Below are 22889 nucleotides of genomic sequence, written 5' to 3'. Positions count from 1 at the left end.
TGCATTAACAAAAAACAGCTAGAAAAGAAATATCCAGAGGAGCATCAGGAGAAAAGGTGAATATAGTACAGGGAAGAATGGGGAAAGAGCTGCCTCTTCTGTGTAGGCATCAGCTGCCACTACAAGGGTTTTTCTATATAACAAAATGCAGTAGTTGCTTATTTGGGGCAATCCAACAGCTGTGCACACCTGTCACTAGGAAATCACATTTTGTCAGTACTCAGTGCAGAGATTAAGGCTTGCTGGAGAGCGTCTTGTTCTACACCAGCAAGTTCTTGCATTGTGACATTGGATAGCAACTTCACAACTCTATGGATAACAACTTCACAATGAGACTCTGCTTTTACAGTGCCTACAATGTCATACTGATCAGCCACATAGGTTTCCCTGCTCCCTCTCCCTAAAAAAGAATATTTTATTAATGACCCTAAAAAAGAATATTTTATTAATTTTTTAAAAAAATCAATAAACAAACAGTGCTTCTCATTGCAGGAGGTCAGCTAAAGTGGATTACTGTAACACGCTCTACATGGGGCTTCCCTTGAAGACAGTTCACAAGCTGCAATTAGTGCAGAATGCAGTGGCCAGGGTGATTACTGGAGCTAGGCAGTTTGATTCTGTCAGACCACTGCTTTTGGCCACTGTTAGCCTCTCCCCCACACATACACTTATGTTAGTTGGTCCTGAGGAGCCTGAGAACCTTGGCCTTAACAGGTCACTTCTGGTTTTACAGTAAAACTGGAAGTGACATTTTAAGACCTTAAAAGGCCCTTAGAATGTCCTCCAGAGGTGACACAAATATAGGACAGGAGGATTACAGGGCCTCTGAAACCCACAAAAGATTATGGTCGCAGTTGTTTAAATTCAAAAAGTTGTTTAAATTCAATGGACCACAATGAGATTTGAACAGCTGTGTGCAGGATTGCAGCCATTGTCTCATCCTGGAGAGCACTCTCAGGAGCAGAGTCAGGACTTGCAAAGCAGACATTTGCTTGCTTCATTTGCTCTGTAATAGTTCTGAATGCTTGCCATAAGTCATAAAATATTGCCATAAACTGTTCCAAATGTTACTGAATTGCTTTTTCATCTGCATTTCAGAAATGCTTCAGGTTCCTTCTCAGGACCTTGCATAACTATGGCAATCTAGTACAGTGCTTCCCAACTTTGTTAGCAATGTGACCCACTTTCAGCACAGAGCCTGGCAACCCAGAAGTTTGGTGGTGACCTAATGACATCACCCACCATACATCTAGAGACAGTGCCACAACTTGTGATGCTGCTCAGATGCATAAGAGGTCTGCACATTATTTGCCCCTTGACGTTAAAGTTATTTGTCTATAACTTGATCAAAAATAGAATGGAATGGATCGCAAATACAACAGGAATTGAAAGTTTGCCCTATGATATTAGCCTATGCTGCCTCTTCTCGTCGCCACCCAAGCTTTTCACAACACACCAAAATTGGGTCACATCTCACAGGTTTAGGAAACACTGGCCTAGGAGACCATGATATACCTTACCCGCTAACCAGAAAAAGCCCACATGAAAAAAGCCCACACAAACTCTGTCCACATGGATTAGGGGGATTCAATAGGTTAGAGTTAGATTAAGGGTTAGGGCATTTTTTCTGTGTGCTTTTTCACAGAACCACCTCTCCCGTTGCTAGGAATAGAAACATAAAATGCTGTCCTTTCTCATAATTTCCCTTTTAGAAATTGCTTCATTTTAAACCTTTTAAGACACCATGATTTATGTATAGAATGTAGAATATAAATACAAGAATATCATTCCATTTCCCTTGCTCACCATGAACATTTAAGTCATATTTTCTGTCGGTCAGTCCTGCCACATTCACAGCAATGCACACATAGCGACCAGTGTCTGACACCTGAGTGTTTTTAAGTCGGAGACGTTGTCCTTCATTGAGTATTTCAACTCCTCTCCCGTTGACTAAAGGCCGACCATCCTTCATCCAGGTTACAGCTGGCCACGGAGTACCTTCTGCCTTGCATTCTAACAGAATATCATTCCCTTGGGTCACCGTTACATCTGACTGTCGGCTGCCACTGTCCAATATAGTTGGATGAACTATCCAGAGAAGCAAAATAACAAGCTTCAGCACTAGAGTTTGTTTTCTAAGCTTTAGCAAAAATCATCAATGCTAGTTATATCTATAGATAAATAAAACTGGGATTCACAAGAGAGAACTAGTTTATCTTATTTCAGAACTTGATAACTTTATGGTCTGCTCTAGTTCTCTGACAATAAACACTGTTTTATTCATTACGGCTTTTTGCGATAATGGTTTCCAAACCAATAAAGTCTATATGCAATTTTACATGCTCCTGGGACATTTGGTGGGCCACTGTGAGATACAGGAAGCTGGACTAGATGGGCCTAAGGCCTGATCCAGCAGGGCTGTTCTTAAGTTCTTATGACGACCTACCGTACACAAGCAATTTATAGTCTTTCTTTGCCATTCCAGCTACATTTGAAGCCACACACATGTAAGAGGCTGCATCTGATTTTTCAGCAATTGAAATTTGCAACTGCCTTCCTCCAGATAACACTCTGACCCTTCCTGTAGGGTCAACCAACAGTGGAGAACCTGCAAGAGAAATACTACTGATATATGAGAGATGATAAAGGAGATATTAAATATAGTTCAGAGTTCTTTAAAGGTAACTGTACAGAAAGAAACTGATTCTGCCCTTGTCAGTTCAAGACAGTCAAAATGCAATGAGGGCCCACAATACAGTATACATGATTAAGAGGTCAGAACCGGAATCTTTTTTTTTTTTTTTGGGGGGGGGGGGGGAGAACAACAACAAATCAGTTAAATACCTAAACTCACAAGAGGAAATAGGGAAAGGAGTAGCATGCTCCTGTAAATGCCCTCATTAAAAACAGTCACTTACCATTCTTTCTCCAGCTGAGAGCTGGTGGTGGAATTCCACTAGATTCACATATCATACTAATGAGGTTTCCTTCAATTACAGTCAACTGAGTAAGAATATCTGAACTGTAGATGCTTGGTGGCACTACAGGGAAGAAATACAAAAAAAAAAATTGACAACCTGTAGAAGAATAAAATTGGTTAACACTAGGGCTGCAATCCTATGGACACTTCCTTTGGAGTAAACACACACTGCTGATAGTCACTTAAATAATTTAGTAGAAAAATTCCGATATGGATCTTCATTTCAAGTAAAGAACTCTTTGTAGAGTAAAAGGGGTAAGTACAACACACAAATGAATGTCTCAATTTACTCAAAAATACCCATTTGGCTTCCTGATTTTCATAGGGCGCAATCCTAACCCACTTTCTAGCACCGACATAAGGGCAGTGCAGCTCTGATGTAAAGGAACAAACATTCCCTTATCTTAAGGAAGCCTCTGTGAGTGCCACCCAACTGCAGGATGCAGCACATGTCCCATTGGCACAGCTATGCCAGTGCTGGAAAGTTGGTTAGGATTTGGGCCTCAGTGTTTTAAACACAATATAGATATGTATGTTTCAACATTGGCAGCAGCAAGACTTATACTATGTTACACAAATTTCAAAGGTTGGTTCCAGTTTTTCCAGTTTGAAACTGGCAAGCTCACTCAAATCCTCCAAGAGCAGACCCATTAACACACACTGATGAATGCTGCCAGCTGCTGGAACAGGAGACAGTTTAGGGGAATGGACTGATACTGCAAGCATAAATCAGATGGACAGATTTCCTGGATTTGCAACACAAAAGGCTGTCCAACATTGCTTCTGGCCCCAGTGTGTAAACAAAGAATAATTTTTAACAAACAGTTGCCCATGGATGATTTTCATAGGCAACTCACGGTCTCCATAACAACTGGGAAGAATAATTCTCTTGACTCACAATGATTTTCAAGGATCAGTTTGCACTTGTATCATATCCATCCAGTGGCGTAGCTAGGGGGTGCAGGCGCACCGGGTGACACACTAGGGGAGGTGACGCACCAGGGGAGGTGACGCGCTAAAATCGTGCCGTTAGGAGCTACCGTGTTGTGCCATGAATTGTTGGATGTGGAATGGCTGGCGGAGTGCAATGCAAAGACCAGAACTGAAATCGCTCCTTTCGTTCAAAAGTTATGGCCAAAAAACCGGAAGGGAAAAATGCATGGAGCCCTACGGAAAGTGAAAGTGAGCCGTATCGTGCGTTCACACACGAGTAGGCGAACATGCCTTAGTACATCAGAAAGGGCAGGCTGAGAGGAATCCAACAACACCTGAATGGTCCCGATCCAGTAAACGCAGCCCCCAAAAAGCACCCAAGGAGGAGGTCCCTATTCAGCCCTATGGAAAGCAAGTGAAACAACGTGGCCGCGTTTACTCATGAGTAGGCGCACTCGCCTTAGTCCGTTGGAATGGGCAGGCTGAAAGGACTTCAAGGACATCAGAACGCTCCTGATCCAATGAGTGCAGCCCCTCAAAAACATCCGAGAAGAAGGTTCCCCCTCCCAGCTGCGAGTGTATTCAGCTCTATGGGAAGGGAAAGGAAGCCATGTGGCTGTGTTTACTCACGCGTAAGCAATCTTGCCTTGCTCCGTCGAAAAGGGCAGGCTGAGAGGACTCCAATTCAGAATGGTCCTAATCCAATGAATGCAACCCCCAAAAACACCTGAGGAGGAGGTCCCTTCCCCCCAGTTGCGAGTGTATGAAGCCCTATGGGAAGCGAAGCAGCCTCACAGTCGCTTTTACTCAATCCAATGGGACTGGAGCGCAACAAAAGCCCAAGAAGGCAGCCTCCCCCCCCCCCACTAGAAAGGACCAACAAAGAGGCTTGAACTGGTAAGGGGAATGTTTTCTATTTTGCACTTGCAGTTTCCCTCACAGCCCAATCCTACCCACACTTTCCTGGGAGTAAGCCCCATTGACTCTAATGGGACTTACTTCTGAGTAGACAGGCATAGGATTGGGCTCTCAGACTTGTAAAGCCAAGTGGGTCTTTGTGTTGATGTGCTTGAAATAGAAGGACTTTAAACTGGGAACTGGGGAGGGCTGGAAATCTCACTGATTCTTTGGGGGGTGGTTATTGCAGGCAGGCTACAGAGAAAACTCACTTGGTGGAACAGGACTGGCTTCCCCTTATTTAATTATTTCTTTCATTTTAATTTAACTATTTATAATTATTTATTTTAATTTGCTTGATGATGTCACTTCTGGCCATGACATCACTTCCAGTGGGTACTGGAAGACTGTCATTCTAAAAAGTGGGTCCAGGTGCTAAAAGTATGAGAACTGCTGCAATAAGGTGTTAGTAAGTTGACACGTGTGTGTGTGTGTGTGTGTGTGTGTGTGTGTGTGTGTGGGTGTGTGTGATGCTACAAGTTTTCAAAATCACTAAAATCAGAATTTGGAGGAATAATACCATCATGTTATATATCAATCAATGCGTAATTTCATGCAGAATGGAATGAAACAAACCACATTGAAATATCTGTGTTCTATCAAAAGGTACAGCCAAAGAACAAGTGGGGGTACATCACCACGCCTACCGCCTGGGGTGTTGCCCCGCCCACTGCATGGGGTGACGCGCAGGCCTCCTGCACTGGGTGACGCAAATCCTAGTGACACCTCTGCCTCCATCCTCAATTGTATCATATCCGCCTTCTAAATACGGCCTCTTTCTAGACTGGGTGCTGATCTAGCAACAACAAGCAAGCACTATGCATATTCCCACCACTCAGCACACCACAGTGTCATAGAAACAATTACTGCCCCTTGTCCTCATTACAAAACAATAAATCTTCAAGGGCTGCAGTACAGAGAAAATGAGGTGCATATAGTGCCACTGAAAGTGCTGAACTGTGTGCTATTTACAGGTCGGTTCACACCCAGCCCCGGCATGCAAATTGCCCTTGTGGTAGGTCATGCAAGCAAGCCTTTGGACCAAACTCACTGTGATAGGAATTCTACAGCTGGAATCCCAGTGTCTTTTGCATTTTCAAAAAGCACTCATGGGTGTCTTGGGCCTCAGCATGGACCAAGGACATCTAATCCTTTTCCTCCTGTATCCCAGTCCCACTCCAAGTTCCCCCAAAGCTGTTATTAGTTGTGGAAGAGAAAACATGCAGATAAAAATTATGCCCCACACATTTTTTTCCTCCATGGTGAATAGCAGCTTCAGGGAGTCGTTTAAAGCATGGGAATTGGTGCAGCTGCAAATGGTTAATCCACAGTTCCCACATCCAAATCACTCACTCATCCACCCCTACACAGCTGCTTTTTGAGAATGACAAAGATTTCATTGCCTCCAAGTTTGGTCCTTGGGTTCATTTGCTCTCCCTCACCACAGGTAGTACCATAAATAAATTTCTAAATGAGTAAACCAGCTTTTAAATAATCCATCTGCAGCAAAAAAAAATGGGGTGAATGGTTCACATCGGTGAGACCTAGTCATGTAGGCATTTAAGAAACATGTGTGAAAGGTTGGTATTTGTTATCAGCCTTCTAAATCAGCCTTCTTCCCTGGCACTTCTCTTGCACATCCAAGCCATGTCTAGGGTTATACCACAATGAAAGTGGGCATCAAGCATTAAATACCATCATCACTGTGTGCTGTATTTAGAAAGGAGAAAGAAAGCCTCTTCACTGCAGTATGATTTTGGCCATGCAGATTAATTTGCCCAATATTCAGTCAGGGTACTCCAGAAGTATTTATTTACACTCACGCCTACAGTTCCACTCTTCATGAGAATAGTTGCAGAGGTTGCAAATCTTACCCCATACATTGACATTGTAGTTCTTTTCTGTTTTCCCAGCTACATTGGTGGCTTCACAAGTGTAACGTCCAGTATCTTGAGCTTGTGCTCCTTCAATCTAGCAATGAAAACAAAATTTTTTGGGTATCACAACCCTACTCTATAGCGCAATATCTGCAAGAGCAGCAAAGGATTATTTAGTGAGTGGGTAGACTTCTTGAAAAGCATTGCCTCCCTAATTCAGTATATAAAAAGAACAGTCCTGCTGGATCAAGCCAAAGACCCATCTAGCTTTCTGTATCTCACTGTGGCCCATCAGATGCCTCTGGGAGCACACAAGACAATAAGATACCTGCATCCTGTTGCCACTGTACCTGACGTTCTGAGGTAAACTCTTTTTCCTCACTCTCCATCCCACCATCACAGGCCTGATAATACAGGCCTACAAAATTGAGGATCAGAAAAGTTTTTCCCAAACTTTATGGTGTTTTGATATGAATTTGGGGTGCTGATTCCAAAAATGACATCTGTTTTGCCCTATCACATTTAGTTTTGGAGCTATAGTATAGCCTCATTAGTGAATGGTTCAAGCAGCTTCCTCATGAGGAAGCCATGGTGCAGGCTTCCTCATGAGGAAGCTGCTTGAACCATTCACTAAAGAGGCTATGCCATGTCTCCAAAACTAGACATGATAGGGCAAAACAGATGCCATTTTTGGAAACAGCACTCCCAAATATACCCAGGAATTGGTGTAACGTTTAAGGAAGCAAAATGCGTGTTGGCCTGTGTAATTATTTCACTGCTGACAAAAGTTCATTACAGTTCCCACAAAGTTTAGCCTAAAGTAAAGCAGAGCGTTGGTGCAATATAGTGGCAAAGGGCGCAATCCAAACCGGCAGTTCAGCCGGCCCAAGTCCTCAAGGGGAAACCAGGCTGGCACTCCAAGAAGTGCCGGCCTGCGGAGGCTGACAGAAGCCTCTGCGCCGGCTTCCCCTCCGCTGTTTGTGTGGGCCCATCTGTACCTGGGCAGGCAAACGGGGAACCAGAAGCAGGGTTAGAATCCAGCAGTTATGAGTACTTTTCCAAGTCTCTTACAGAGTACTCTTGTACAAAAGTGCAGTATACTTTTGCAAGTCTCTACAACTGATGTTTCTACTTCTTCAGCAGACTACATAGGTGTCCTTTAAACATTCTCCCAGCCCAAGGTGTTGATTTTGTGGTAAAGATACATGCTTTCACCCTTGCCCACATAGCTGGGTTATTTAAATGCAGCCCTTAGCCAGGTAGGATATACATATAGATGAGTAGTTTCTGGATGGATGGGGCACCATTTAAAGGACACCAGAACTTTCCCTTTCTCTATCTCCATGCTAAAGGGGAAAGAGAAAGCAGAAGAATGACATTCTGGCCCATCCAGGAGGCCACCTGAAATGGTGGTGTCAGGAGGCAGATTGGTGGTGTCGTCTGTCCACCTATTTGCCTCAACTGTTCCACTTCTTTCTTCCTCTCCCTGGATTGAAAAAGAAGAGGGAGACAGAGGAGAAGAGGGCATGTGAAGGGGAGGAGAGTGCCAAACTAGACCACTAGGGAGGAGCAGCGCAGGCTGACACATCATAAAATAGGGGGGTAGCATTTGGCATACTATGTCAGGAAGTCTTGGGCCAGCCCTGCATTCATATAATATTTTGAGAAGAGGCAAGGAGGCATGCTGGAAACCAGGGATAAGGGAATGCTCACTGAAGGCTCACCAAAGAGTTCTAGAGATCTGGGGAAGTTTGAATGACAGGCATTAACAGCTATTGATTCTTGCTTAATTACTGTCAAGAATCACATGGATAAAAGACTTAGGAGGAAGTCCAGATGGATTTACCTTCAGTATACTTCCACTTTCAGACACGCTGAGACCTGGCTTCTCCAGCAAGGGCCGACCATCCTTCAGCCAGACCAGAGTGGGTGGGGGAATGGCATTGCTCTGGCACTGCAGTTCTATCACTTCTCCCATGAGCACAGACACATTCTGTTCCTCTCCCATAATGTTTGGTGGAACTAAAGGAACACACATTTTAAAATTTAATTTCATCTCATTCTGCAGTCTTTATGTTCTTTACAACCACATAGAGTAGCAACCTTCAAATATTTTGCCTTCCCGCCATCTATAACATGTATTATCACCTAAAAATGTAAGCAATATTCATGCATTACCAGAACAGTGTGAGAACTTTCCGTGTGCCTGAGTACCGGCCTGCTCCAGTAACATCTATAGGAAGGAACTGCACAAATTTACTGAATGACACATTGTCAGCAGCCAGCAGAGTTGTCTGGGTCCCGGGTGGGGGGGGGCAGTACTTGTGTGAGATGGAGCCATATTTAGCAGATTTATGTAGTTCCTTTGTAAAGATGCTACCAGAGCAGTAGGAGATCCAGCCACATGAAGTTCTCTTTTAGTGCCAGAGGTTGGCCAGGCTGGGCACTGATCATGAGCCCATGGACTCCCAAGGTCCCAACTAGCTGAAACTTGAAGTTCCCCAATGCAGGCAGTAGTAGCGTGTTAACTGAGCAACTTGTGCTGTTTCTGCCTTGCCCTGCCCTCCCCATCTGCCACTGGACTTTGTCAGAGGACACCACAGTGATTTGGGATCTCTGAAGAGGCCAATTGTGCATAGGAGTGGGTGAGAGAGGAAACTGCTCGGGCATTCCTCCCTCAGCACCACCAGAGTGATCAGGAAGGGGCATCCTCAGCAGGAAAAAGAAGGACAGGGCCAACCAGGCCAGGGAAACAGGGAGGAACAATCTTGGACAGCTCTTCAGAGCTGTCAGAGCACCAAAGGAATGGTGTTATCTGCTGAAAGCACACTTCTCCCACAGCATTCTGGCAACACTTAGTACCTTCCAAGACTGCATCACAAGTGAAAGGAGCAGGCACACACGTGCATGCTTGCAAGCACTGGAGAGGAGAAGCCCCAAATTCAACTTGGCACAAGGGCCCTCCAGATTCTGGCACTGGCACTTTTGAAACAGTCACACCTTTTTCTTCTTTGTTTAAGATTAGGTCTCTAGCTAACACCTTTTACTACACATTGCTTAGCGATCATATAAACATTTTCTCCTCTTATTTCCAAATCTTGCAATTTATGAAAACTAAGGGTCTGTGTTTAAATGTAACTCACCACAAGTGTTCATCATCAAGATACCCTTCTTGTGCGTCACATGGTGGAATAATGTTAACATTCTTCCTTGTGTAACAGTATAAATTGCATGGAACATTTGCTTATCTGTATTGCATAGCTCAAAGGGCAGCTGAATGTTTCATGTGTTTAAGATAGTAAGAAGCACAAGGGACATTTAAACCTGACTTCTTACTGTAGGGCCATCAAACCCAAATGAGAGCCAAATTACCCATCCAGCTGATACCCACAAGCCACTCCCTTCTTCACAATCCACAATGAAAATGTTAGTTTTCATCACAATGAAAATATTAGTTCTAGACACTAAAGAAAAATCCAATAGCTCTGTCAAATTATCCATTTGAAAATGTATAGTATGAATATTATATTATTATGCATTCACAAGTTTGCCTCTCTGAAATGGGAACCCCAAGAGAAAGCATTCCTTCCCCTCCCTTCAATCTCAGCAGAGTCAGCTACCAAAAGAGGAATGCGTGCATCCATCCGAGACACAAGGATCATTTGGTAATTTCTAGGTTGCTATTGACCACACTGGGAACTTCTAACAGACCTGATAAAGTGCTGAAAATCCATTAAGAAGCAGTGTTTCAGTCCCTGACACTTCTTTCAATGTTCACATTTAAGGAAGTTTTCAGGAGTCCTCACCATGAACTCTGAGGTCAATATCCCTTTGTTTCTCTCCTGCAGCATTTATTGCAACACAGGTATATCTTCCTGTGTCACTGATTTGTGCACTCGTCAGTGCCAGGATGCGACCTCCAGAAAGAATCTAAAACAGAGGTAGATGTCATAATAGGAGGGATGACCTTCAATAGTTCAGATTCAGAACATCAAAAAATTGACAACTATTATCCTGTACTAAGATACCATAATGCAACTTCTTTGATGCTAGCTGTTCTTCATGATTATTGTATTGGTCAACATTTCTAAAAGACCCTTCAGTGGCTTATTGCGTTGCATTTACTAATAGGAGATTTGAATAACCAACCATTCCTAGTGATTGATAAGCCTCTTGAGACTCAATTTGGAATTAGGCTTGGCTAAATGAGCTGGAAGATAGCTTGGTTATACCAAATCTAATTCAGAGTCCAATGCACTCCAGATGACATGGTTGGCAATGCAAGAGGGCCCAGAATCTCTGCCCCAATTGATCCCATGACTTCCCATCCCTTGCCCCAAACCCCTCAAACATCCTCCCCCGGCTGCTGGGGCAACAGCAGGCCTTTCTTCTTACCAGCAACAGTGGTAGTAGAGGCAGAGAGGAACATGGCTTCCTCCCCACCACATAGAATGCTGCTACAGCAGAGCTCCAGAAGGAGACAGACATGTCTCTCACTACCTCCACTACCACACCCAAGTAAAGACACAAATGATGTTCACCACAATTTGGAGGCAAGCAATATGAACTGCCAAGACTCATATCCTGAACATGTGCATTATGAACTAGCAACACAGTATCTCTATGGGTGCTTCCATAAGCGACAGCACTGTAAATCTTAACCTAACTTTAAGATGGTAGCCTGGATCAACTTCTTATTGTCTACCCATGGTCTTGTCCTTAATGTGGATTTCCAATGAGTGCTAATCTGAGTTCATCAAAATAAGGCGCCAGTAGAAGGAAAATGCTGCAAACAGATCACACCATGCAGCAGTCACACCATAGGCATTCACATACCTATGGCCACTTCCAATGTGGGGTTCATGCCTACCTGACAGCCCAGTTCATTTGTCCATTAAATAAAGAGTTTAAATATACTGTGAGATACAAGTAAACATTAACATGAAGTACCTGAAGTCCATTTGAAAAACTAGAGACTGGACTCCCATCTTTCAGCCAGGTCAGAATGGGAACAGGAATCCCACGGGCTTCACATTCCAACCTTACCGGGTTATTTACTACAACAGTAACCATTTCATTGTTGCCAGAAATGGAGGGTGGAACTGAAAAACGATAAATAAGTGGAAGAAAAATTAAGAGCAGAAGCAAATGTGAAAATAAAAATAGAGTTGTAAAGGCATATGTCTTTTTTTAAAAGTGTGTGCATATGTCAATTTTAATGAGATTTTTTTTAATTTAATAGTGTGAACCTTCTTTCTCTTCTATAATGACAAATGTTGGACATATACAGTACATTTGTGACAGGACAGTTGTAATAGGACTAAGAAAAAATGATAAGCTTCTTATAAGTCAGTGCTTATACCAGTATAATTTAATAAAACTCACATGAAATTAGAATACACATCCATGCTGCATAAAACTTAACTGTGTTAAAATCTAATCATGTTTTCAATGGTTGTTTCCCTGCAGTTGTTTCCAAGTAACCAGTAGTTCTTCTGTCTGAAGTCTGAGGGTTTTTTTAAAAAAAAGAAAAGCCAACTTTCTCTACTAATTGTGTTTTAAATACACAAAGCCAGACATTACTTTTTTTAGTCATTCATCATTTTTCTGAATAAGTGTAATGTAATAAATAAAGAAATGTTCATTCTGTAGTTGTAGGCAGGAGGGGAGAGGTGCATGCTCTTTTATTCATTAGATAATGCTGATCAAAGATTAATGGTTCATTGAAAATAATTTATTGCAAACCTGGGAAGGTTGGCAGCTTTCTGAAGATGAAAGTGGCACTGCCACTGAGTGACCTTAAAAGGAAGTAAGTGGTAGAGTAACCCACACATCAGCATGATACTTGCAAGGTATCCCTATAGAGGGAGTCTGCATGAATGCTTCTACATGCGATAGCAAGGGGAAAGGGATTTAAATCCCCCTTTTCTGTTGAAGCCTCCTGATCCAAACCTTTTTTTTTTTTTTGCATGGCTGCACACAGCAGGGAGGGAAAGGATAGGACTGGGCTGCAATAGGCCAATCCTATACTTGAGATACACCAGCATATGTCCACATACACCAGCACAATCACAGCACTGCTGTTGCAGTAGGTGCCCTGTGTCACATGCAAGCCCAAAGCAGTTCTTCGGATGGGCCCACGTGCTATAGCCTTCGCCAGATGTACCTAATGATGCAAGGTGTTAAATGTCCCATGAGATGCTTTTCCTCTGTCTCCTGATGTAGCTGGGTGGTTAAAGAACAGCTTTGGGGGGTAGCCAATGAGGGTTTTCTGCCTCCCCCCTCTTCTTGCATTTCTGGTCAGTCATGCAAATGGTAAGTGCCCTGCTGGTTAGGGCAAGCTACTTGGCTGGGTTCAAAGCTGTCCTGATTGGCTCCAAACTTGCATGTTTGTACAGTATGCTACCAGCACCCTGCTTTATATGGGTCCTGTTGAGGCTCCCTTTGTGACTTGTTCCAGTCCCTCAACCCTTGGCAAAATGGTTGCTTCCAGTTGCATGTGTGTGGCATAAGGAGACTTGAGCCTTGGGTGCTGGGATTCCTAGCAGTTCTTGGTTTCTGTCCCTTTGTTGCTTACAACACAGTTGCTCTTGTAAGGGCCGGGGGAGGGTACAGTGGCATACCTCTGTCATCTCTGTGAACATGTGTAAGGGCATCTCCTCATGGATGGTGGTGATGGTTGCTCATTGGCCCTGCACGCACTCCCACCCCCAGCATAGTTAAACCTGAGGGTACTTCTCTGGCCACCAGCATTGGAGATGGGTAGGTGTGGTGACTGGCTCCCTGCATGTCAGGCTGATGTTGGCCTGATATCAGGCTGACATTATACTAACATCAGGTTGCCATTTTATGATTGATGGATCAGGGTTTCTTTACATTACTCTAGAGACATTACTGGGTGAGTTGCCTGGGTCCTGATGTGTCCCCCCTTTGTGCTTGATAAGCCTAGGATATGACAGACATCACGCTGGCAACAGCACATCAATTTCATTTCCCTTTAAAAAAATCTTACTCCAAGTATTTGGGAAAAATTTGTTCTTTTTTCTGGCTTAAAACTGCGGATAATATTCTTGGCACCAAACATTTCCAAGCAATTAATGACTGGGTGGAGTTAATTGCTGTTGGCTGAATCTCCGGCCATCAGCAGTCCCCAAGGAAATGTATTGCTTAGGGTCATTATTAGTCAATTAATGCTAAAAGTAACTTCATACAGTTTCTATTTAGTTCACTGGGAGAATGTAGCCTTCGCAAGTCAACATGCCAAATTCCAACATAAGAATGCAATGAAACATAAGCAAGTACGGGGAGGGGGGGAGATTTAGATACCACTTTTCAGCACAAATGTTCTCCAACTCAATTACAAAGTAAGGTAAATGAAAATATCGGTTCCTATCTCAGGGGCTCACAATCTCAAAAGAGACACCAGCAAACAGTTCCTGGAAAGAAATATATATCTAGAAGTAATAGGAACAGTTGCTATCCCCTCTAGTTCAGTGGTTTGCAGACTTTTAGCACCGGGACTCACTTTTTAGAATGAGAATCTGTCAGGACCCACCAGAAGTGATATCATCAAGCAGGAAAATTTTAACAATCCTAGGCTGCAATTCTACCCACACTTACCCAAGAGTGTCCCTTTTACTATCACTGTTAAAAGTATATACATAGTAGCCTGTTAAAAGTACAGATCTGTAACATTTCCTCAAATGCAGTCACATCCTATGGTAGCATCAAGTCTAATACATTAAAAAATAAAATATTGAAATGAATGGGGACCCACCTGAAATTGGCTCGTGACCCATCTAGTGGGTCCCAACCCACAGTTTGAGAAACACTGCTCTAGTCAATAAAAGAGAATCAGCACTTAAAAGCACTACACTGATTCCATAAAAATAGTCTGATTCATAGCCTAATTTTTCCAGTGCTGTATAAAAACATTTTTTGTAAAATACACACACAATTCTACTACAGATTAATACTGAACTTACTGCAAATTCACCCAGAAAATTTAAAAACAAAGAAGTTTTGTAATAAAGATAAGGGGGATTGAAACAAAGCAATCATCCTTGTAACAAAACCAGGAAGTAGAACAGAAACTATGGTGTTTCATGGAGCATGGTGAAAACAATGCATTATCCTCACCCAATCACCAATAGCAGAGAGCAAGAATAAATACAGTGGTGCCTCGCATAACGAAATTAATCCGTTCCGCGAGTCCTTTTGTTATGCGAGTTTTTCGTTTTGCGAAGCGCGTTTTCCCATAGGAATGCATTGAAATTTAATTAATGCATTCCTATGGGCAAGAAAAGTCAGAACAAAGTCAAATTTGGTTTACAAAGTGTTTATTAAGTGCTCTTTAAAGGCATACATACTGTACAGAGGATTTCAAAAAGGGGGGATGCTGAGTGGGGAGCTTGAAGGCTGTAATCCTGTGCACACTTTCCTGGGAGTAAGCACAATGGGACTTACTTCTGAGGAGACACGCACAGGATTGTGCTCTAAGCTGGGGAGGACAGAGCAGCTGCACTCAATTGCTTGCTTTTGCCATGATCATGGGGGGAAACGTGAAGGAAATGGGGCAGTGAGAGGGTGAATGAGCGATGGGGGGGATGTTGAGTGGGGAGTTTGAAGGCTGTAATCCTGTGCAAACTTTCCTGGGAGCAAGCACAATGGGACTTACTTACATAAAGATCCGCCCCTTACTAGGGTGAACGGGATCATAAACTGACATGAAGATCCGCCCCTTACTAGGGTGAACGGGATCATAAACTGACATGAAGATCCGCCCCTTACTAGGGTGAACGGGATCATAAACTGACATGAAGATCCACCCCTTACTAGGGTGAATGGGATCATAAACTGACATGAAGATCCGCCCCTTAAGTCAAACCAAAACAAAACAAAAAAAAAAATTTGTCTTTCGAAGCACCGGTCATAAAAATTCGTTGTGCGAGTTACCAAACTTCGCAAAACGCTTTCGTTCTGCGAGTTTTTCGCTGCGCGGGGCATTTGTTATGCGAGGTACCACTGTACTAGTGTGCCCATTCCATTAACAGAATGGGAAAAAGCCAAGGAGAAAACAGAAGAAAACAAGACAAGGAATTTAAGAAAAACATGGAAATTAAAAACTTGAGTCCCATATTCTTTGTTGGGGTTAAAGGAAATTTCTGAAAAACATTGAAGACTATTAAACTGAAATCATATTAGCAATGAAAGACATAGCATCTCAGTTTCTTGAAAGAGCAACACTGAGATCTGTCTTCCAGCCAGGACAACATTGCACAGTGCTGTTGAGCACACACTTCTGCACTGAATGGTTTCCCATTTTGAATTATGTCAGCTCTACAAAACTGAGTATTCTGCTTTTTCCCCAAAACCCCATGGGAAATCATTTCAACAAGTACCTGGAAGGTATTAAGTGCTTACAATAAAACTTGAAAAGAGCAGATGAAATACAGAAACCAGTTTTCCCCCAAAGCTGTCTTTTTTTTTTTTTTTTATGAGAGGCAATATTTACCATGAACCTGAAGACTGTAGAACAGTTCAGCTCCTCCTGCTGCGTTAGCCACGACACATTTATAAATACCAGTGTCAGAAATCTGGGTGCCATCAATCTGTATAACTTGCCCTCTATTCAAGAAAGTGATTCTGACAGTGTTGGTAAGAAGCTGGTTGTCTTTGTACCATGTGATAACTGCAAAGTGAAATAAGAGAGTGCAGGATGCGGGAGATGTAATATCAGGGACTTTGTATGAATGCATGCCAAAAAAAAAAAAATGTTGGGGGAGGGGAAGTACAATAAACCATAAAAGTCTGGTCACCTTTTATTCAAATGTCACTCATGTTATTATAGCAGCCCAGATGTAAAACAGACACTTTATGGGATTCTGTATCATGTAGTCAGACAGCCCATGAGGAAAACATTAAAATGTTCCCCCTTACACTACTCTTAAGGCAAACCAGGTGAGACATTAATCATGCAATTTGGTTTCATTTTTGCTGCATTAAAAATTTTATAAGCAGCTTTGGGAGATGCAATCTGGATTGGGACAATGGCAGGGGGAAGGAGGATGTTTTAGCCCTTTGCCTATGTTGCTGTCTTGATTCATATTGCAGGGCCCATGAGGCTCAGGAAGGGACTCTTCCATTAGTGCCAATGAGAGTTTCTGTCTTGAGGCAAACAGCATGCGAGGAGCGAGCATGTGGGTAAGAACTTAAGCGTAGGCAAAGGGATAAAACCCCTGGTATTTCTGTGACAGTCCCAATTCAGATTGCAGCCCCTACAGCCGCTACAGTATTTAAACTTTTAAAAAAATATGTAGGGTCAAAGCATCATGATCTAGTTTGGCCCTATACTGGAGAAGAAAGTAGACAATGGCAAAAAGGAATTCTATCTCACTTTTGAGACACAAACAAGATCAAGGACAAATGGCTCATGAGTCTATTCAGGCAGTCTTTGGACCATAAAGGCAGAGCACCTGCTTTACATGCACCATGACCCCAGGTTCAATCCCTGGCATCTCTAGATACATCTGAGAAATACCTCTATCTTAAATTTAGGCCACAGTGAGCTAGCTAGATGGACCAATGATCTATCTTGGTCCAAGGAAGCTTCCTACATTATCTTCATTGAGCCACTTGCTCATTCCCTCACACAGATACTGAGGAATTCCATTCATAAGACAGCTTACACTACTTACATGGGATAATTTCAAGATACCAGCTAAACTCACACCATATGAAAATTCTTCTTTGCTCTCAACTTGAAGGAGCAGTGCAATATTCAGAGCAGCTTTCACTTACACACATACCACACACACAAGAGAGAGAGAAGGATTTGTAGTATATATCACTTGATGAGTGCAGCATGAAGTGATCACTTGCACATGTGAGGAGACATTACAGATGAAACATCACTGACAAAATGCTATCATGTCTATGCACAAATTCAGCTGCAAGTCATCAACTGTTGAGTAACCAAGTGATGGTACATATGTAAACAAGCTCTTCATGTAAAGCTGTTTCTGCATTTACAGAGTGAGAAAGGATGATAAGGAACAGGAGTCGACAGAGGATGTTCCAAAGGAAATTCAGTTCAACAGCTTCTGCCAAGGCAATCAAGAAAGCCATTTTAAAAGTTCTCCTTTCCTTTCTGGCTGATTCCTGCAAACTCTGTATTTGATTTCAGTGAGTAAGAAGCATCCTTTTGCAAATCAGACAGTTAGCTGGCAAACTTAATCTGGATAGTTTCTTGCCACAAGGAAGTGGCCACAATTAAAATGAACTGCTCCTGAACAAAAGCTCCTGGGGAAAAGGGATTCTGCTAGTCTATTCATGGTGGAACCAGCCCAGTTAAAACAGCACGCTTAAGATAGGATAAATGTTCACATGCAGCCAGACTGCATACATTGCCTACTCTGCATCCTTCTTTCTGTCATCTTGCCTCTGGGCTCTGGGCCCCTTAGCTACTCTAATTGCTGGAAACTCTTCCTAATCTTCAGAATGCATTACAAAACTTCTTATCTTCCTAATAACTATGTGAGGCTTTAATCACAACTGTCCCTTCTCCAACAGAAGCAGGACTGCAAATAACGATAGGTTTGCTTTCTGATAAGTTGGAATATCTGCACACTTTCCACACCAGCTCAGCCAACTAATATCAAACCCTGAAGGGCTTCACCACAACAAAAAGAAACACACTGTGGATGGTTTGCATTAAGTGAGCTATACCACACATCAGATGGAGGAGTAATCTAAGACCCAAATCCTAACCAACTTTCCAGCACTGACACAGCTGTGCCAATGGGGCACGTGCTGTATCCTGCAGTTGGGGGGCAGTCAGGGAGGCCTCCTCAAGGTAAGGGAATATTTGTTCCCTTGCCTCAAAGCCGCACTGCCCTTACTTCGCTGGAAAGTTGGTTAGGACTGAGCCCTAACTGACTTAAGTGCAACCGTGCTAGGCAGTGATGTGTGCTGAAGTGAATGGTTGGGGAGGCACTAGCTGTGGCGACACAAAGCAATCTGGGGGCTACCCAGAAGCCACACCACCTGTGCAATCACAGCAGAGGTTAAGTTCTGGCTGCCACAAGCTCTAATATAGTAACGGGCACATGAGGCTATTTTCATTGAAATATGACAGAACAAGCTCTGCTTCCTCTGCCTCCCCCTGACCGCACATCCCTGATCTTCCCCATCTTCTTTATGAGATGTGATCATTGTGAGAGTGCATACCTGGTAAAGGATTTCCAGATGCTTCACACTCTAGCTGTATTGGATTGTTCACAACCACAGTCTCATTTATCATTTTTCCTGCATCCTTCAAGCTTGGTGGCTCTGCAAAGAAATGGACAATTATGGCCCTGGTTCAGCTGCACAGTATACAGGCTCTTCTCTGAGTTTAGCTGACTTGTTAGCATTTTTAGAGTTGATCAGCACTTTTAAAAATTAAGTTCTCTCATCAAAGGTACATTTATCTGACTCAAAAAAAGGCTAATGTGTGAAATATGGGTTGAGAACATACCAAGAGTATCTGATGGAACAGAATTCAACATGACTGTTTCCAGTCAGAGTACACACTTTGAGAACCTGTATAATGGAATTAAGCTCAACTAGTAGCGTCAGTGTATTATATATGAATTGTTAAACCACACCCTTCTTCTCCAAAAGTCTTGTTCCTCCCCTACACTGCCGTGCAGGTCACTGACTACTTCATTAGGCATCGGTACATCTGCACCTATATTAAGGGCATCTGTGCCCAGTAAGATTCCTTGCTACAACCTGTGTCCAGCAAACATCAAAACTTGAATCTGTACAAAATTATCATTATTAACAGTATTTATATACCGCTTTTCAACTAAAAGTTCACAAAGCGGTTAATTGTATCCTGCAGTTGGGGGGCAGTCAGGGAGGCCTCCTCAAGGTAAGGGAATATTTGTTCCCTTGCCTTGAAGCTGCACTGCCCTTACCTCGCTGGGAAGTTGGTTATGATTGAGCCCTAACTGACTTAAGTGCAACTCATTATCTTCTTCACTTAACTCATTATCTGTGCAACTCATTATTTAAGTGCAACTCATTATCTGACTTAAGTGCAACTCATTAAGTGCAACTCATTATCTTCTTCACACAATTCTGGTGCATCATCTACAAAGTCAGTGCTTGTACAAATGACAAGAATTAACAGAAAAATCTCTAAAAATTAGCCAGGATGGTGAAGTGGTTCGAGAGTAGGACTTAGAATTGGAAGATCCAGGTTTAAATCCCCGCTCAGCCCTGAAGCTTCCTGGGTGACCTTGGGCCAGTCACTATCTCTCAATCTCACCTACCTCACAGGATTGAGGAGGGGAGGAACTATGTTTACTGCCCTGGACTCCTTGGAGGAAGGGTGGTACAAAAATGTGAAAAATAAATAAAATTATTCCATTAGGAACACACTCATCTGAAATGTCTGTAAAAACAAGAAGGAGCAGAAAAAAGGGTGTGCGACGTGGGGTCAGTTATCATGATCAGCAGGGCACATTCAGCTGCCAGTCAAAGTCAGAAAAGCCATTACCATACACGTGCAGCTGGACGTGCTGCTGGGCTTCTCCTGCTGCATTTGTTGCTACGCAGGTATATCGGCCAGCATCTTCCATCAGGGCTCTAGCAATCTGCAGAATGCGTCCTGAAGATTCCAGCTGTACCCAGAACAGCAGCAACAAATAAAAGCAAACATGAAAACCATCAAAAGGATTAATTCAATCCTTAATTAACTGCTGAGAGTTCCAACAGAATATACATACGCAAAAAGTATGTATTTGCAAAAAGTCCTATCCCATTTTCCTTCTAGGCCACAACAGTATTCCAGGAATTACTGTTTAATGCTCAAAAATCTAAAACTCTACAACCAAAATTCTAATTCAGCAGTTAGGATGAATGATGAGACAGTGAATAAATGCAGATAATTGCAAGGTGTGCTCTAGTTTGACAATTTAGGGCATTTTTCTTGGCTTTCAGCCCCTTTTATTACAGGGACAGAGACACTTGATTATCAAAACTGGATCTCCAAGTCCTAGATCAGACTTATCAGTCACTACTTGCAGTAGATCCTTGCTTCCCTCCCTTCCAAATTCCGTGAAGAAAGATTAGGATTTGTTCAGGTCAATCCTAGTTAACTTTCTGCACTGCAATGCAGCAGAGCCAAAATGGCTTTCACTGTTTCCAGCACGGGAAGAGAGACTGCTAGAGGTCACACAAAGGTAAGGTGACATTTGTCCTCTCCCACAGGTAACACCTGAGTAGCTGCTATGAGGCTACTCAGGCTTGCTCCAGCAATATCACGGGTGCAAGTCCAAGCAGCCCTGTATTAGGAAATCAGACCTAGGAAGGGGGATAGGATACAGTGGTAGCCCCTGCTGCTGTTCCTGCCACCCTCCCAGACCCAATCTGGTCCCTCCCACCTGTCCTTCCCCATTAAATTCTCCCCATCCTGCTCTTTCCCTGCTGACCCCCTCCGCTGCTACCGGAGCTTACCTTCTCTGTCAGGTGTTCCACTTGGATCTGGCACTATCAGGCCAGTGCAAGCCTTAGCACCACGAGCACCTGTCACTTTTTCAACACGCTTTCCAGCATGTTTGACAGTGCGTGTGCTCATTCCACAGGCACGCGGCTGGTTAGGATCGCACTCTTTAGATTAGATACTAGCTTATCAACCAGATTCATCATTGAACAACTCAATAGCAAGTTTTCAATTTAATAGTATTGGTGGTGCATCATTTTTAAGTTATTCTACAAAATGTATTATATACATTTAAAAAGGAGACTATTACCTAAAGTGTCTGCAAATATTTACACCAGTAATGGTTTCCCTGTGTATATAAATCTGAGAAAGTTGTTTTAAATGCAGCAGAAGAGTTCCATGTGATTTGGAAACTTAAGTCATTTCATTGAGAAATAAAATTCAATCCCAATACCTTACCTATCACTGAATCCCTCATGTCAACATGGTAACAAATGTCCGTCTTTAAATGGTGGATTATTTGAAGCTTGGTACTTACTCTGATGTTTTCTCTAGCTGTGTTTACAGGCCTCCTGTCTTTTAACCATGTAATAGAAGGAATGGGTATGCCATTTGCAATGCACTGCAGGGTTAGTGGTTTGTGTAGCACCACAGATCTTTCAGAAGGCCCAGTTGATTTGATTGTTGGAGGGACTGCAAAAATCAGTACAGAATTTGTGAAGGAGTTACACAACTGTAATTTTTTTTTTTTAAAAAAAGATTCATTAACATGCTAAACTAATCACTCATTCAAATCAGAACTTGTGTGGTATCCAGCTGCTATATACCTGGATGTATTCAGAAGGAGCCACTGAAAAAGAATGTCTTTTAATGATGGGCCAACTCCAGTGATACATTAAACATTCAGCTGCCACAGAAAATGACAACTGGGTATTTTAATCCCCATACTAAAACAGACAATGGCACATTCTAGCAATTTTATTGTGTTTTATTGCTTTTATTCTATTGTTTTCTTATTTATTGTGCTTTATCTGAATAGTTTTATTGTAAGCCATGTTGGCACCATTTTCTGGTGAAAAGGACAAGTACAAAACCCTTAAATAAATAATCACAGTGTTGTGTGTTTGCCTGTTCCTGCTCCACATCATTGGCTGCCACTAATGGGGAAACTCGACCGAATCCTATAAAGACACAGGCAGCTTGTCCTCTATGTAGAGGTGGGAGAAAACTGTTTTATTTTTTCACATATTTTGTGTTTTCCGAAAGTTAGAAGTGCAGAAAGTGGTATTATGTGGGTTGTTGTTTTTTTTTTCAAATTTTACATTATAATTATAATCACTTTAAAAGTGTACTAGGGAGTTGAGGTAGGTGGTACACCACCCCCCCATTAAATAATACATAAATAAAAGAGTGTTTGTTTTTTACATTTCATTTCTTGTTTGTTTTACAAAAATGAGAAGTGCAGAAAGTGTGTTATATGTTTTTATTTTGTTGCCCTCGTTTTCTCTCACCCTCTACCTACATGTTATGGGAAGGGAGCAGGAAAAAAATATACTTGCCATTTTTGATTGCACCCATGTATTTCATGTAACAAGCTGCACTATGTTTGTTTGATAAAACAACCCAAACCTTCTTAGTGCAATGCAAAATC

General features: G+C 42.5%; 1 protein-coding gene across 2 annotated transcripts in view; it reads right to left on the bottom strand.

Annotated features, from left to right (window-relative positions):
- Positions 1 to 22889, bottom strand: part of LOC136649750 (hemicentin-1-like) — a 180377-nt gene that overhangs the window by 94795 nt on the left and 62693 nt on the right. For both annotated transcript variants that reach the window (XM_066626612.1, XM_066626614.1), the window contains exons 29-39: positions 21777 to 21931; positions 20294 to 20417; positions 18976 to 19077; positions 16262 to 16438; positions 11698 to 11849; positions 10554 to 10677; positions 8594 to 8769; positions 6745 to 6841; positions 2919 to 3041; positions 2447 to 2608; positions 1807 to 2088 (exon numbers count right to left, since the gene is read on the bottom strand). In XM_066626612.1, coding sequence (XP_066482709.1) covers positions 1807 to 2088; positions 2447 to 2608; positions 2919 to 3041; positions 6745 to 6841; positions 8594 to 8769; positions 10554 to 10677; positions 11698 to 11849; positions 16262 to 16438; positions 18976 to 19077; positions 20294 to 20417; positions 21777 to 21931 — 1674 coding nt within the window. The remainder of the gene's footprint in view (positions 1 to 1806; positions 2089 to 2446; positions 2609 to 2918; positions 3042 to 6744; positions 6842 to 8593; positions 8770 to 10553; positions 10678 to 11697; positions 11850 to 16261; positions 16439 to 18975; positions 19078 to 20293; positions 20418 to 21776; positions 21932 to 22889) is intronic.

The sequence above is a fragment of the Tiliqua scincoides genome, chromosome 4, assembly GCF_035046505.1.
Source record: "Tiliqua scincoides isolate rTilSci1 chromosome 4, rTilSci1.hap2, whole genome shotgun sequence".
In the NCBI taxonomy this organism is placed as follows: domain Eukaryota; kingdom Metazoa; phylum Chordata; class Lepidosauria; order Squamata; family Scincidae; genus Tiliqua; species Tiliqua scincoides.
This window is presented reverse-complemented; position numbering and strand designations above follow the sequence as displayed.